The sequence below is a fragment of the Ipomoea triloba genome, chromosome 13 (assembly GCF_003576645.1).
Source record: "Ipomoea triloba cultivar NCNSP0323 chromosome 13, ASM357664v1".
Classification (NCBI taxonomy): domain Eukaryota; kingdom Viridiplantae; phylum Streptophyta; class Magnoliopsida; order Solanales; family Convolvulaceae; genus Ipomoea; species Ipomoea triloba.
Window position 1 is genome coordinate 7,783,485 of NC_044928.1, and position 16,830 is coordinate 7,800,314.

Consider the following 16,830-nt stretch of genomic DNA (forward strand, 5'->3'; position numbering starts at 1 on the left):
TTAATTCCATCAGGTATTGATCGAATCAAAGAAAAATGTACTGGCAAAACAACGTGTAAATTAAAATCGGAGTAGACCCCACCGACATTTTTTTTTTTAATACTACTAACTCTATTCCTATTGAAGCACAAGAGTCAGCATATAAAGGGAAGGGTTTGATGCCACTGGACCACAAGGTCCTTGGCAGACCCAACCGACATAAAACAAAGTTTCACAGTATGAAGTATTCGGTACTGAGTTGTCTGGTTAGGGATATATCGTAGGTGTTCCAGGGATACAGACATACAGTACAAGAAATGAAAATATTATAGAAAATAATGTCTCTGTGCCTTAGCTCTCCCACTGTCAAAGCTCTTCAACCATGTTTCAAGATTTGATTAGAGCATTCCATGATTCTTTGCAAGCTGCAACTTTCAGCTATGCCCTCGCCTTGCTGGGGGTGGTGTGGTTTGCTTGGGTTTTCATCTTCAACAAGTCTGGAAATGGGCAACCGCCATTGCCGCCAGGTTCCAGACCTCTCCCCTTAGTTGGGAACCTGCTGTCTCTAGAGCCTGAGCTCCACACCTATTTTACAGCCTTGTCTAAGGTCCACGGCCCCATCTACACACTCTGGCTCGGCAAGAAGCCCGGGATAATCATCAGCTCCCCCGCCATAGCTCGCGAGGTGCTAAAGGATCAAGACGCCACCTTTGCGAACCGAGACGTTCCTGTTGTGGGAAGGGAAGCCACCTATGGAGGCAAGGATATTGTGTGGACACCCTATGGACCCGAATGGAGGATGCTGAGGAAGGTATGCGTCCGTGAAATGCTTAGCAATTCCACTCTGGACTCTGTTTATGATCTCAGGCGCCGAGAAATTAGACAAACTATGAAGTTTTTCTATGATCATGCTGGGAAAACGGTGAATATTGGTGAGCAGATGTTCTTGACTATCCTTAATGTGATCACAGGCATGATGTGGGGTGGAACTGTGAAGGGGAAGGAAAGGGAAAGTCTTGCGTTAGAGTTTAGGGAGATTGTGGCAGAGATGATAGAGTTATTAGGCCTCCCTAATGTTTCTGATTTTTATCCTGGATTGGCTAAGTTTGACTTGCAAGGGTTGCAGGGAAAGATGAAGAGAGTGGCCAATAAATTGGACAAGATTTTTCAGAGTGTAATTGATCAGAGATCAAAAGTGGATGAGAAAAAGAGCAAAGACTTTCTGCAGGTTCTGCTCCAGCTAAAAGATGAAGGAGATGAGAAAACTCCTTTCAACATCACTCATCTCAAAGCCTTACTCACGGTAAGTTCAATTCATTTAATTTCAACCCTTGCTTTCAGACATTGCCAATTTGTTTTTGTTAACAGGATATGGTTGTTGCTGGAACTGATACAACCTCGAATGCTATCGAGTTTGCCATGGCTGAGATCATGAATAAACCACAAGTCATAAACAAATTACAAGAAGAGGTGGATGCAGTGGTGGGAAAAGACAACATTGCTGAGGAATCTCACATTCATCAGCTCCCATATCTATATGCTGTAATGAAAGAAACACTGCGCCTGCATCCAACTCTCCCACTCTTGGTGCCTCACTGCCCCACCCAAACTTGCCTCGTTGGGGGATACACAGTCCCGAAAGGGTCTCGTGTTTTTGTGAATGTCTGGGCAATACATAGAGACCCTTCCATCTGGGAAAATCCATTAGAGTTTCGTCCCGAGAGATTTTTGGACAGCAAATGGGATTTCTCTGGGAAAGACTTCAACTACTTTCCTTTTGGTTCTGGGAAAAGAATTTGTGCTGGGATGGCGTCGGCCGAGAGGATGTTCATGTATGCACTTGCCTCAATGATTCACTCTTTTGACTGGAAAATGGCTCAAGGAGAGAAATTAGAGCTTTCAGAGAAGTTTGGGATTGTGTTGAAGAAAAGAATTCCTCTGGTTGCTATCCCAACTCCAAGATTATCTCATCCAGCACTCTATCAGTAAGCTACAAGCTAAGATCTGCTATTCCCTTTCCATGGTGATATTGGTCAGCAGCTGTTTGATGCAAAACATCACCGGGGATTCTGCAATGGTACTTCATGTTATATTACTTCCCTTTGATTATGCAATTGTTTATTTCAAGAAAGTTGTCATAGAAGACTTGTTGGCATTCTAAATTTCTTATCTGGCTTACAATTTTGACATTGTAATTTCAATATCAGAACTAAAATTAATTGGTATGAAGTAATCAAATCTCAGACACTAAAAAAAAAAAAACTACTACATGTATTTTTATTTTACTTTCGAGTTAATTCATTTTTTTTCCTAGATTTATAGGTAACAGTCCACTTTTAGTACTTTTTATTAGAACATTAACATATTATCCTAATATTATTGTGACATTATCATTTCTGGTCTTGTATCAACAAAATAATTTTAATGTCGTTAAATACAAAGTCATTTCGGTCTTCAATTATGAATTTTTTTTTATAAAAATAAATATAAAAATATAACGAGGTCAACTCATTTTGTATAAAAATGATCGAAATACATTTCTAATTAATGACATTTCAACAATTTTGTTGACAGTGGACTAAAAATGATCATGTCACAATAATATTAGAACCAAATATAAATATTCTAATAAAAATGATTAAAAGTGAATTTTCACTTGTAACTCTAGGACTAAAAATAGAAATAATTCTTTACTTTCTATTTCATAACATGTTGATTTAAGGGGCGGTCTGCTTATTTATTCTCTTTTTATTTTCTTGTTTTTTTACCCAATTTTATTATGACTATGTATTCTATGAAGAATATAATTTATTCTCCCTCTCCTTGTATTATTAAGATTTAAGAATATATCATTTACTTTATTGGACTCTTTGTATCCTTATAAATACATATCTTCATGTACTTTAAATACAATGAATTAATCAATAATAAGATCATTCTCAAAACTTTTGTTCTCATTTGGTATTAATAGACCAAATGATCCATAGCTACAAACCTTACCAAAAAAAAAAAAAAAAAAAAAAAAAAACACCACTAATAACGCCAGCCAAGGACACCATCTTCTCTTCTTACACTATCAGTGTGATATTGCCTATCCAACCAGAACCCCAATAAATACTCTACAAACAGTGCTCCAAATATCACGTAGGCAGCATTTATAACTTACCAAATTAGAGCACAAAATGAGACATTTGATACCAAAAAGGAAAAACATTAATAAATATCATGTAGGCAACATTTATAACTTACCAAAATGAGATATGCTAACAGAGGCAAATTTTATTGCGTACTATGGTTCTAAATAGTGCAGTTTTTTTTTTTTAGAGCAAAATAGTGCAGTTTCTTTTCATGCATACTGTAGTTTTATTTCGAGTTAATTCCATTTTTGGTCATAAATTTATAGATGACCATCCACTTTTAGTCTCATTTTTATCAAAACATCTCCTTTTGATCTTAGTATTATTATGGCATGACCATTTTTGGTCTTCCATCAACAAAATCGTTGAAATACTGTTAAATATAATGACATTTCGATCTTTTTAATACAAAGTAAGTTGACTCGTTATATTTTTTATGTTTATATTTTTGAAAAAATTCATAATTGAAAATAAAAATGTCTTTGTATTTAACGATATTTAAGCTATTTTGTTGATAGAGGACCAAAAATGGTCATGTCACAATAATAATAGGACCAAAAGAGGATGTTTTGAAAAAAAATGACTAAAAGTGGACTGCCACATATAAATCTAGGACAAAAAACGGAATTAACTCTTTTATTTCAGTACAATTGAAGTATCATCTCAATTCAATTACAGTTTCATTTGATAGTATACACTTAATATGTGAAACATGTTATTCAATTTCATTTTATACATACTGTAATTTCATTTCAACACAATTAAAATATCATTTCGGACACGTGGCGCGTTTTGATTCGTCCGCATTTCTCTCCTGGGCGGCCAGTACGCATTTGAATGCGATCCTATATATATATATATATATATAAAAGGAAAATGGCACTTTTTCCCACTATGTTATGTGCTTATAGCACTTTCTCCCCTGTGTTATTAAAGTGGCAGTTTTTCCCCCTGAAATGTTAAATTGACATTGTTACCCTTAAAAATAATTATTTCATTTATTTTTCTTTTCCAACAAATTATTACTTATAGGTATGGACGATCACGATTCGATTCGAACCTAACCAAACACTGTAGCAATCATACCGAAATAGTATGGACGGTTCTGGTTACGATTCATAACCGAAAAATAAAATTAAATAATTGTTGAACCGTGAATCGGAACTTAACCACAATCATATATAGTAAAAATGATCAAACACTTATTTTGATAAATCGGTATTGTTCGGTTCCAATTTCGATTTTGAACCGCCAATCAAAACTTATTTATTTATTTATTTTTATAATTTTATTTCTAATTTAAAAATAGTCTAAATTCAACAATTATTTTATTTTATTTTTTCGGTTCTGAATCGTAACCGTAACCGTCTATACTATTTAAGTTCAATTGCTACAGTGTTCGATTAGGTTCGTATCGAACTGTGATCTTCCATACATATTAGTAATAAATGGTTGGAGAATAAAAATAAATGAAATGGTTATTTTTAAGGATAAAAATGTCAATTTAATATTACAAGGGAGAAAACTACCACTTTTAAAATAACTGAGGGGGAAAAACTATCACTTTAATAACGCAGGGGGAAAAGTGCTATAAGCACATAACATAGGGGGAAAAAGTCTCATTTTCCCTATATATATATATATCTAAAAACATAATAAATGTGAATGAAGGTTATACTCCTCATTTATGTCCGTTTTTTTCGTTAAGTTTTTTTGTACATTATACTATAAAAGTTATACTATATAATATTTTGGACAAATATACCCCTATCGTTATAACTTCCGTTATCTTTCCACTATTGTTACTATGCACATGCATCCACCATATATTTTCTTATCTTCTTCAATAATAATAATAATATATACACATTAAATATTAGAGTTATATGTTAGTTATTTTTTAAAATATAAATATCCAATTTATAAAAATATTTTACATTATTATTATTATTATTTATTATATTAAAATTTAAATAAATTTAAAATTTTAATATAAAATACTAATATTGGACACCTATTTTTTGTGCATCGCGCATAAGAAAAACTAGTATATATATATATAATGCAAAGAGCATACCGAAGAACTCAAAAGGCACCTTGAACATTGCATCCGGTCATTACTCATTATCAACAAACATTTTATAGAGATAGAAAAAGGCATGCCGATAATTCGATAAATATGTTGTTTGCTTAGAAAATCTAATTCAAAAGCATGTACCATTAATAACATTTATATTTTAAAATTAAATATTTCCGATACTGCAAAAATGGTGTGGTTTTTCATTGGGCGGAAAATCTTTATTTTTGTTTTCAAAAAGTTGTGACTTTGTTATATAATAAAGGATTTTTAATATTTAACATTTTAATTACATTATAAATTTCAATAATAATTATAACTATCATTAAAAATTAGGAATGATAATAAGGGTATGTTTGGTTGGCACAGGAACTGTTTTTCCAAGGGAAGTGGGTTCCTCCACATCAAAGAAATTACTCTTTTCCCATGTTTGGTTGATTGGAACTTAATCTCCATTGGAAGTTCAATTCCTCATTTTTGTGGAAAACAAATTCTGTGGTAGACCCTGGTATTTTATTTTCCGGGACTGCTGGAAACAAAAGTTTACTTGGCATGGCAAGACGAGTATACCCTTCTTCCTCCCTGCTTCTGTTTCTTCATTATTCTTCTATCCTTCTTAGTTTTCTTCTTTGTTCTTGCAATCTTGCCTCTCTTCTTTCTTCTTTCTTCTCACCTTTTTCTCACCCCCTCTATCAACATTCAACATCACAACTCAGACACTACTAAGCAAGAAACAAGTAAAAATCTGAATTTTTAATTCACAAATTATTAACAAAAAAAAAAAGGTTAATTCCCAACAACGTGTTCATCTTCATCTCAAAACACACAACAAACTTAAATTTTTTAATTCACAAATTAAAGCGAGGAAAAGAAATAGCAACGAAAAATAACTAACCAGAGTCAAACATGAGTTATCATCTCTGGCCAGTGATCACATCTCTTCGATTCTTCTATTTTCTTCTCCTCTCTAGCTCGCCACTCGCCACTCGCCAACCACTTCTTCAATTTCTTTGATTTTTTGCAAGTTTGCAGCAGTGGGTAGGGTTATATTAATGGGTTTGGGCTGTAGGGTTAGAAATGAGTAATGGGTCATGATGACAGATGGGCAGGTTTAGGTGCTTAACATTAATAATTAATAATAATAATAATAATAATAATAATAATAATAGTAGTAGTAGAGGCATTTAGGTCTTTATACACATTATTCCTTACCATTCTAAATCCAACCAAACAACAGAATTTATCTTCCCAGTAACTTTTTTTCTACCAACCAAACAACAGAATTTATCTTCCTGGTAACTACTTTTCCACAGAATTCCACTCCCACTTCCCTTCAAATATTTTCCCGAACCAAACAGGCCCTAAATGATAGCAGAAGTGTAGGGAGTATGTAGAACCACAAATAGTGACTATATGGAATATAATTTGGCAGATCGATAATGAGGAAGGTGCACTCCAGCTGGTTGTCGAAATAGAGGGAAAGGTGGCTGAGTTACACCTATAGAACTTTGCATAAAGCCTTCTCCAATAGATAAGAATTTGGTGTAGTTTTTGAGAAGATTTTGTAAGTGTGTTTAGGAAAGAGAAAATAGAGGTGGAGAAAAAAAAAAAGAAATGGAAAAATAAAACAAAATTAAACAAAAAAAAAAGTAAAAAAAAAAAAAGAAAAGAAAGAAGATAATTTACTACTGCACGCGCCCCGGCTGTGCGCGAATCTGCGCCTCACTTCGCAGTTATTATGCAATCAGGTGGGCCACTGGCTGACAAAATTTTGATATTGCAGAAGAAAAACACTCCTTATTTTTCATCTTTCCATTTGTATAAATAATACACATGTCAATTTCTTTTGTTAAACATTGTGTTCAATATGACTAATGGGAATGGCCTAAGCCCAACAAGTTGAGTCACAAGCGGTGTTGCAGCTGCAGTAGATATATAAAATCAGGCTGCCACCCTAATTAATTAAATTAATTTAAATAATACAACAGTAAGCAAACCAATGCTAATCAAGCATTAAACAAGAACTTTGCAGTCTAGATATACCTTCAAACCTCATCTCATGAGACAAGGCTAGAGTCAAGGTAAGTAGATATACTGCAAGGACAGAAATGTATAGGATATATAGATATAGGTCAAATTTATGCCCAAGACGACCCAATTTAGGGCGGGACTTGGGTGGTCATGTTCCTATCACAGCATCAACTAACATTACTGCATACCGCCACAAATGACTTTAGTGCAGAATTGACCTTACTAGAACAGAGAAAAACTCTGACCATTGAAAAGGGGAGGTTTTAGAGATAAATGAAATAATTGATGTGCAAGGTTGGGATCCAATCAAATTACAAAAATCTCAAACCATTGAAGATTTAATTAAAGAAATTTAATTTACAAAAATTTAGTATTGCTTTGTCAGCTAGTTTTCCACTCTAATCAAACTCAGTTTGGCAAAGTTTATAGCTTATTTTAAGTTACTAATAAGTTATAAGCATTGTTTCATAATGTTCCTAAAATAAATTAGTAGCTTAAAATAGGAGCTTATTTTGAAAAATTATTTTAGATAGTTTTTTAAAAATAAGCTTGCAGTTTTTTAATTTTTTTTCCATCTTTATCCATATTATTTTAAATAAATGACATCTTTTACCCATCCCAATTAAAATTCTTTTGGCATTTTTTTCTTCAATATGTGTGGTTGTAATTTCAATTTGACATTTGTGTGTTTGAACATTAATTTTTGTATAAACTAATTTTATGAACTATAAATATTTTATTTTACATTATATATTTTCAAATATATGTTCTTACTTTATATTTTATTAAAATATATTGATTTCATTATTTTATATTTTAATATGTAAACAAACCTATTTAAATTTAAAACTATTTAAATTTTATGAATATGTTTTTTTTTTAGACTTTTTACATTTATAACCTTATCAAAAGCTAATTTTACGAAACAATTTTAAGCATAACAGCTCTTCAAATTTCACCTACTAGCTTATAGCTTTTCAACTTTCACTTACATTTTCAGTTAGATTTACCAAACATAACCAATCTAGGGACCTGTCTTTTTTTTTTTTTTTAGAACTATTGACTTTGTTACAATGTAATATCTGTTCATAACTACTTTCTCAACTAAATGAAGCACAAAGAGCCAATATCACCTCCACTAAGGGTCAAACTCACCCCTTCCATAAATCTGTCCATTTGATACCAAAAAAACCAAAAACACTAATAAATATCACGTAGGCAGCATTTACAACTTACCAAATTAGACCTGTCCATTTGATACCAAAAAAACGAAAAACATTAATAAATATCACGTAGGCAGCATTTATAACTTACCAAATTTGAGCACAAAATGAGACATTTGATACCAAAAACGAAAAACATTAATAAATATCACGTAGTCAGCATTTATAACTTAACGAATTAGACCTGTCCATTTGCGCAAATTTTACTGTGGACCGTGGTCCAAAATGAATTGTGGATCGCGTATCAAAACGACGTTATTTTGATAAATGTAAACAATACGATGAAACTGCCTCGGTTCCGCGCAACTGCAGTTACCTTTCAACACAACTACAGTTCCAGACGGATGAAATGGCATCCGACAACTGTAGTATCAGTTCAACAAAACTGCAGTTCCAGACAGATGAAACACCCTCCGACAACTGCAGTATCAGTTCAACACAACTGCAGTATCATTTGAGATGAACTGTAGTATCAGTTTTGGAGATTTACGAGAGCCGTTTCTCCACTTATTAAAACGATGTCATTTTGTGACCAAGGTCCACAATACATTGTGAACCACGATCCACGATATAACAACTGGTCCATTTGATACCAAAAAAACGAAAAACATTAATAAATATCACGTAGGCAGCATTTATAACTTACCAAATTAGAGCACAAAATGAGACATTTGATACCAAAAATGAAAAGCATTAATAAATAGAAGAAAGTGTCAAATAAACCCCTAAACATTACGTGCAAAGTTAATTACGCCCCTAAACATTTAAAAGTGAAATTAAACCCTTTAACATGTTAAAGTGGGCAAAAAAATAAAAAACTGGTAAATTCCAGGTCATTTACTGTTCAGGCGAAATTCCGGCGACTGGTTACTACAGAACCGTCGCCGATCGCCATACCACGGTGGAAGGCGACCAACTGGTCGCCTTCCGCTGGCGTATGGTGACCGGCGACAATTCTACCGTCGCCGATCACCAGAATTTTGCTGAACAGTAAATAACATGCAATTGTAGGTTATTTATCGATTTTTGGGGTTTTTTGTCCCAATTTAGCATGTTAAAGGGTCTAATTGCATTTTTTAAATGTTTAGGGGCCTAATTGATTTTTCATGTAATGTTTAGGGGTCTAATTGATTTTTCATGTAATGTTTAGGTGCTTATTTGACCATTTTTCCTAATAAATATCACGTAGGAAACATTTATAACTTACCAAATTAGAGCACAAAATGAGATATGCTAACAGAGGCAAATTTTATTGTGGACTATGGTTCAAAATAGTGCAGTTTCTTTTTATGCGTATGTAGTTTCATTTCAGCATAATTAAAGTATCATTTCAATTCAACTACAGTTTCATTTGACAATATACATTTAATATGTGAAACATGTTATTCAATTTTAAGGTGTGTTTGGTTCGCACATGGGAATAGGAATCGGTATGGGTATCAAATACTTGGTAAGGGTAATGGGTTTTGGTGAAAGTATTTTGCATGTTTGGTAGGGGAATGAGAATGATTATTAATAGTTGGGGAAGAAAGTAGGAAGGGAAATGAAACCCTTATTTAATAAGGGTATGAGTTTTTCAATTAATGGGTTATTCCAAACCCATAGTAGTATTCTAAAAGCCTGTTAACCAAACAATAAAAGTCACTTTGGTACTCATACATTATACCAAAACCTGTCAACCAAACACACCCTCATTTTATACATACTGTAATTTCATTTAATTATTTAAAAAAGAAAGTATCATTTTAATTCAATTGCAGTATCATTTGATAATATAAAGAAAAGTTATGTAAATACATTGTAATTTCATTTTATTCTGAATACACCAGAATTATGACATTTGTTAAATATAATGTTCGTCGTTTCTTTGCTTAAAGAAACGGTCCTGTTTTCGGACCATGGTCCACACAGCTGCGCGCACCCTATAACAATGGGCAAACAGATCTTCTATGAGACATGCATAACGGAGGGAAGTAATAGGAGAGTGAATTTGTGAGAATAAATAACAAAGCATATATATGTTAGTATATATAGAACATGAAAAAGTCATCATTTTTACATTGATTGCCAATTTGCAGAACTACCATTGCAGAATCCCCAGGTGAAGTTTTGCATCAAACAGCTGCTGACCAATATATCTCCATAGGAAAAGGAAACATTTGATCTTAGCTTTTAGCTTACTCATAGAGTATTGGACGAGATAATCTTGGAGTTGGGATAGCAACCAGAGGAATTCTTTTCTTCAACACAATCCCAAACTTCTCTGAAAGCTCTAATTTATCTCCTTGAGCCATTTTCCAGTCAAAAGAGTGAATCATTGAGGCAAGTGCATACATGAACATCCTCTCAGCCGACGCCATCCCAGCACAAATTCTTTTCCCAGAACCAAAAGGAAAGTAGTTGAAGTCTTTCCCAGTGAAATCCCATTTGCTGTCCAAAAATCTCTCGGGACGAAACTCTAATGGATTTTCCCAGATGGAAGGGTCTCTATGTATTGCCCAGACATTCACAAAAACACGAGATCCTTTCGGGACTGTGTATCCCCCAACGAGGCAAGTTTGGGTGGGGCAGTGAGGCACCAAGAGTGGGAGAGTTGGATGCAGGCGCAGTGTTTCTTTCATTACAGCATACAGATATGAAAGCTGATGAATGTGAGATTCCTCAACAATGTTGTCTTTTCCCACCACTGCATCCACCTCTTCTTGTAATTTGTGTATGACTTCTGGTTTGTTCATCAACTCAGCCATGGCAAACTCAATAGCATTCGATGTTGTATCAGTTCCACCAACAACCATATCCTGTTAAACAGTAATAATATATATATTCATTAACTAAAACTGTTAGGCAGAGGCTGGTAAGGGCCAAATCCAACACCTTGTTGAGGAGAGGCTGTAAAGTGGCAAGTCCAGCACTTTGGCTCCCGAAAATGTAATGGTGGTATAAGAAATAAAGTCACAGGTTAACTGTCATAGGTTATAGTTTTATAGTTTTTGGCTTAGTGATAAGCGCTTAATTGTCACAGGTTTGAATTCCAGCAAAAGCCCGTTAAGACTAGCTGGTGCTGAGGAATTGTTAGGTGGAAGCCAATAAAGGCGGCTTGATCCTAACATTTGGAAGGCTTGAATTGAATGAACTTACCATGAGTAAGGATTTGACATGAGTGATGGTGAAAGGAGTTTTCTCATCTCCTTCATCTTTGAGCTGAAGCAGAACCTGCAGAAAGTCTTTGGTCTCCTTCTCATCCATTTTCAATCTCTGATCAATTACGCTCTGAAAAATCTTGTCCAATTTACTGGCCACTCCCTTCATCTTTCCCTGCATCCCTTGCAAGTCAAACTTAGCCAATCCAGGGTAAAAATCAGAAACATTAGGGAGGCCTAATAGCTCTGTCATCTCTGCCACAATCTCCCTAAACTCTGACGCAAGACTTTCCCTTTCCTTCCCCTTGACAGTTCCACCCCACATCATGCCTGTAATCACATTAAGGATAGTCAAGAACATCTGCTCACCAATATTCACCGTTCTCCCACCATGATCATAGAAAAACTTCATAGTCTGTCTAATTTCTCGGCGCCTGAGATCATAAACAGAGTCCAGAGTGGAATTGCTAAGCATATCGCGGACGCATACCTTCCTCAGCATCCTCCATTCGGGTCCATAGGGTGTCCACACAATATCCTTGCCTCCATAGGTGGCTTCCCTTCCCACAACAGGAACGTCTCGGTTCGCAAAAGTGGCGTCTTGATCCTTTAGCACCTCGCGAGCTATGGCGGGGGAGCTGATGATTATCCCGGGCTTCTTGCCGAGCCAGAGCGTGTAGATGGGGCCGTGGACCTTAGACAAGGCTGCAAAATAGGTGTGGAGCTCAGGATCTAGAGACAGCAGGTTCCCAACTAAGGGAAGAGGTCTGGGACCTGGCGGCAGCCCATTATTTCCAGACTTGTTGAAGATAAAAAGCCAGGCAAACCACAACACCCCCAGCAAGGCGAGGGCATAGCTGAAAGTTGCAGCCGGCAAAGAATCATGGAGTGTTTTGATGAAATCTTGAAACATGGTTGAAAAGGTTTAATTTGGGAGTGGTGGAGGAGGAGGACCATTAATCCATTATATAATGGCTCTTTGGCTAGCTGTTCTAGCTACTTATATTCCACATGTTGCGTGTCGTCAAATTTATTTTAAAATATATTTCAAAAAAATCTTGTATCTAAAATTATAGTACCCCAATGTGCCAACCAGATAGATATTCTCTTCTAAGATATCAATTGCCTTAATTTTATTTTTATATTTTTAAAACATTTATTCCTATTAAACATCAATATTGCTAATCATTTCAATTTCACCCTTATACTAAAGATGTAAAATATTTTCACCAAAATTCATTATCATTACCAAGTATTTGATTCATATTCGATTCCGAGTCACTTTATGCGAACCAAATCACAACAATCACACACTATCTCTAACCGGACTATCTCCGCCAGAATGTTCACATGGCATCTGGTGAGCTGCCGAATGGCGTTAAGCCTGAAGACAAATGAATCTGCTGTGGTTTTCAAAAAACAAAAAAAAAAAAAAAAAATCTTTGATTGCATCGCCAAAATGTAGTCATAAAATTGACATTTTTGTCATACTTGAAAACATTTCAAAAAAAAAAAAAAAAAAAAAGAAGATTCGTTTTCAGTTAAATCATTTATTTATTTATTTATTTATTGCACATGCTTATTTAAGACCACAATAACTGTACAAAATGGATATGAAATCCAATAATAATAATAATAAGTCAAATCGCATAGTGCCGTCCACTCGGAGAAAGAATCCCACATTTCAGATGCCATCCCTACATGTTGCAACTAACCGACACTTGGCTCACAGAAAAAATATATAATAATAAGAATAAAATTTAAAGGGTTGTTTGGTTCAAGTCATTTATGATTGCTTAAATAATACGATTATTTGGTTCAAGTTATACAATTATCTTAGTACCACTATCATCATATATAAAATAAATATATGGTTATACAATAAAATAAACATACCCGTGTGTATATATTTATATATATAGAGTCCTGTCAAGTGAGAACCTCATTTATCCTATGAACTTGAAAATCAATCAGGGCAAGATCTGATGGCTGAAATTTAACTTCATTAATGCAGCGCTGTTTATCAAACTAAATGAAAGAGGTCAACGGGGTCATTTCAATGTAAGGCTAGCAACACAAGGCAATTTAATCAGCGTAATAGAGTGTATTCTAATTTTCAAAATGCATAGTAGAGGTTCAACAGTGTAGGAACAGAAGCGCAGTAGTCTGGAATGCATAGCAATTATGGGAATGGTGCACACCGAATCCGCAACAAATGCACAACAGTGGTCACCAATATTTTTCTTTCTAAATGCACTGTCGTGCTTGTGGATTTGCACATGTGACAGTGCAATGCACAACAAGCAAATAGAAGACTAGTTACCTCATACGACTGGTCGCCTCGATAGACGCCGTTTTGATGCGAAGTGCTGATTCTCCCGCTATTATTTTGCCAAAAAAATAGCTACTCACTACTACAAATTTGATCATATAAGTATAACCCTACACTACACCTGTTAAAAAAGGTGTAATGCATTCTCAAAAATAAATAAAAGATACTACTTTCTGCAGCACCCATCAAGATCGGGTGCTGCGGAAAGTAAATTATTAAAATATTAATTAGCTTTCCGCGGAACCCATAGGGAGTGGGTTCCGCGAAAAGTAAATTATTATTTTAATAATTTATAATTCGCGGCACCCACTTTCCCCCCAACATACACGAAAAACATATCTGGGGAGCCATTTTTTTGACACCATTTTCGTCCTCTTCACATACCATTTTCGAAACCCATACACCATTTTCGTCTTCTTCCCTTCAAGAGAGCCGCCGCATTCAGCCGCAAAACCATCACCATCACCTGCATTTAGCCGTTGCCGCCGCCGTTTGAGGAAAGCTGCCACCGACGCTGCTGCTTGCCGACGTACGCCTCACACCGCCGACGCCACTCACTGTGCGCTCTCCGCCGCCGCTCACCGCTCTCCGCCAATAAGTTTTATTTATTTATTTTGTATTTTATTTATTTATTTCAAATATTATTAGTGTATTTGATTTATTCCAAATATTATGGCTATTGTGTTATATTTGAACTTTGTTGAATATTAATGTTTGATTTCTTAAAAAATTTTGCGAATTTTGTTATTACTTTGAATATTTATTGCGAATTTTTTGAATTTTTTTATTATTGTAAATGACAAAAATAATTTATAGTTAATAATATGGAATCATAAAATTTATCAATTTATTTTGAATTTTGTTATTATTGTGCTATATTTATTTTGAATTTTAAAAGAATTTGTGAAAATAAATTATTTGTTGTCAAACAATTTAAAATAATATTATTTCTAAGTATATTTCATAAATTAGTATTAATTAACAAAATGACTATCAATAATATAAATTTTGAGAGAGATAGAGATACTCGAATGTAAAATTTTACATTTATGATTGTACAGTAATACATTTTATGAAATTAGTATTTTGATAAATTAGGTACTTGATTAAATAGGTATTTAGAGACATTAATTATTTGATTATTAGTTAGGTATATATTTTGATGAATTAGGTACTTCATTAAATAGGTATTTAGAGACATTAATTATTTGATTATTAGTTAGGTATATGTTTTGATGACTTAGGTATTTCATTAAATAGATATTTAGAGATATTAATAATTTGATGAATTAGCTAAATTGAATTTGATGAGTTAAGTATTTTGATGAATTAGATTGATTTGGTTTAGTTAGTTATAAACTAGGTATTTTGATTATAAACTAGGTATCGTTTCTAAATGCATCCATCATCGAGTATCCATATCTGATCTTCATAGTATTATCAATTGACAGATATGGATCGGAGTTGGATGCATGAGAAACGCACTACACTCAAATATATACAAGGGGTTCAAGAGTTCATACAATATGCTGAAGAAAATAAAAGTAAAAAAGGCGGAGGATTTTATAAGTTGCCCGTGTTGTGATTGTAAAAATTTGAGAAGATAACGTAATTCTGACGTAGTAAATGACTATTTGATACGCCGTGGCTTTAAGGAAGGGTACGATCGATGGATATGGCATGGTGAAAACTTACCTCCTAGTATAAGTGTTATTAAGAATGAAGCTCATGCAGATAGTGAAACTCATGCAGCGAGTGAGACTCAAGCAAATAGTCAAACTCAGGCAAATGACAAGGAGAATAATGAAACTCATGTTAGCAATGAAGAGGATGATGAAATTAATGATCGAATAGATTAAATGATGTGTGATATGCAGGGAGATTTTAGTGAAATGCCTCTTGAATTTAAATGTTTGTTTGATAATGCTGAAAAACCTTTGTTCTCTAGGTGTACCAAATATATTAAGTTATCTGTTGTGCTTAAATTATATAATTTAAAAGCAAAGAATGGATGTAGTGATAAGACTTTCATTGGATTATTAGAACTACTAAAAGACATGTTTCCTAGTGATAATGAACTTCCACATTCAACCTACGAAGCAAAGAAGTTGTTGTGTCCGTTGGGTATGGACATTGAGAGGATACATGCATGTCCAAATGATTGTATATTGTATTGGAAAGAATACAAAGATTTGCATGTGTGTCCAATGTGTGGGACATCCTATAAACGAAGCAAAGGAGACGGAGGACTTACATGAGAAGAAAGAACTGGTCGACGGAGAAACGCCGGGAAAGGGACGGAGAAGCAACAGATAACAAGGAAGATTAGCAACGGAAGAAGAAGAAGGGTGCCAATGGTGAAAGGGTTTTGACTGTGGTAAAAGGATATGTGAAAAACGGAGGAAGTATTTATAGGCGGACGAGAAGAAGCGATGAAGACAGGTGGCGGAAATCGGACGGTAGGGCGAACGATGTGACGGTTGAAAGACGGGTGGCGTGTGAAAGGGATTAATGGTATTTATGGGAGAAGTTAAAAAGGTAAGAAAAAAATTATAGCAGGAAGGAGAAAAGGGTAGAAAATTCAAAAATAAGGAAAGTGAAATTATGTTCGAGTCAGTAAATAGTTGAAGCGATGGCTTGGAAGGTTAGCCAAAGAACCCTTTGAAAAAAGGGGTGGGCTAAGTGCAGATGAGGTCTTCGATAAAGGCCCAAGGAAAGGGTCCAGTCCGTCCAAGGGCCTAGAGAGTCGGATGTGTCACTCAGTCCGTTATGGATAATGCGCCGACCCTTGGAAGGGTTAGCTTGTGTTAGTCAGAGACATTCAAAGAAAAGATAATACAAGCCCAAAGGAAACATTTTATTTATGATATCATTACATCCGAGTCAAGGATTAGATCAGATTTCATCCTTA

General features: G+C 34.6%; 2 protein-coding genes and 1 long non-coding RNA gene across 3 annotated transcripts; 1 reads left to right on the forward strand and 2 right to left on the reverse strand.

The window, feature by feature from the left end:
* Window positions 1-303: 303 nt before the first annotated feature.
* LOC116002806 (geraniol 8-hydroxylase-like) lies at window positions 304-2,141 on the forward strand. The gene is made up of 2 exons (XM_031242973.1): window positions 304-1,282; window positions 1,348-2,141. The coding sequence occupies exons 1-2, from the start codon at window positions 362-364 to the stop codon at window positions 1,966-1,968; spliced, it is 1,542 nt and encodes a 513-aa protein (XP_031098833.1). The 5' UTR covers window positions 304-361; the 3' UTR covers window positions 1,969-2,141.
* Window positions 2,142-5,494: 3,353 nt separating this feature from the next.
* LOC116003187 lies at window positions 5,495-6,224 on the reverse strand. Its single transcript, XR_004094633.1, has 2 exons — window positions 6,089-6,224; window positions 5,495-5,882 (listed from the first exon to the last, which is right to left on the reverse strand). It is a non-coding gene; the product is annotated as an uncharacterized LOC116003187 (long non-coding RNA).
* A 4,189-nt stretch (window positions 6,225-10,413) lies between these two features.
* LOC116002810 (geraniol 8-hydroxylase-like) lies at window positions 10,414-12,552 on the reverse strand. Its single transcript, XM_031242977.1, has 2 exons — window positions 11,586-12,552; window positions 10,414-11,245 (listed from the first exon to the last, which is right to left on the reverse strand). The coding sequence occupies exons 1-2, from the start codon at window positions 12,498-12,500 to the stop codon at window positions 10,625-10,627; spliced, it is 1,536 nt and encodes a 511-aa protein (XP_031098837.1). The 5' UTR covers window positions 12,501-12,552; the 3' UTR covers window positions 10,414-10,624.
* Between the last annotated feature and the right edge of the window lie 4,278 nt (window positions 12,553-16,830).

Excerpts from the sequence above, each read along its gene's own strand:
- LOC116002806 (XM_031242973.1), top strand. The coding sequence starts at position 362 with ATGTTTCAAGATTTGATTAGAGCATTCCATGATTCTTTGCAAGCTGCA. Across the intron at positions 1,283-1,347 it reads ATCTCAAAGCCTTACTCACG|GATATGGTTGTTGCTGGAAC; the intron begins GTAAGTTCAATT and ends TTTTGTTAACAG.
- LOC116002810 (XM_031242977.1), bottom strand. The coding sequence starts at position 12,500 with ATGTTTCAAGATTTCATCAAAACACTCCATGATTCTTTGCCGGCTGCA. Across the intron at positions 11,246-11,585 it reads ATGTCAAATCCTTACTCATG|GATATGGTTGTTGGTGGAAC; the intron begins GTAAGTTCATTC and ends ACTGTTTAACAG.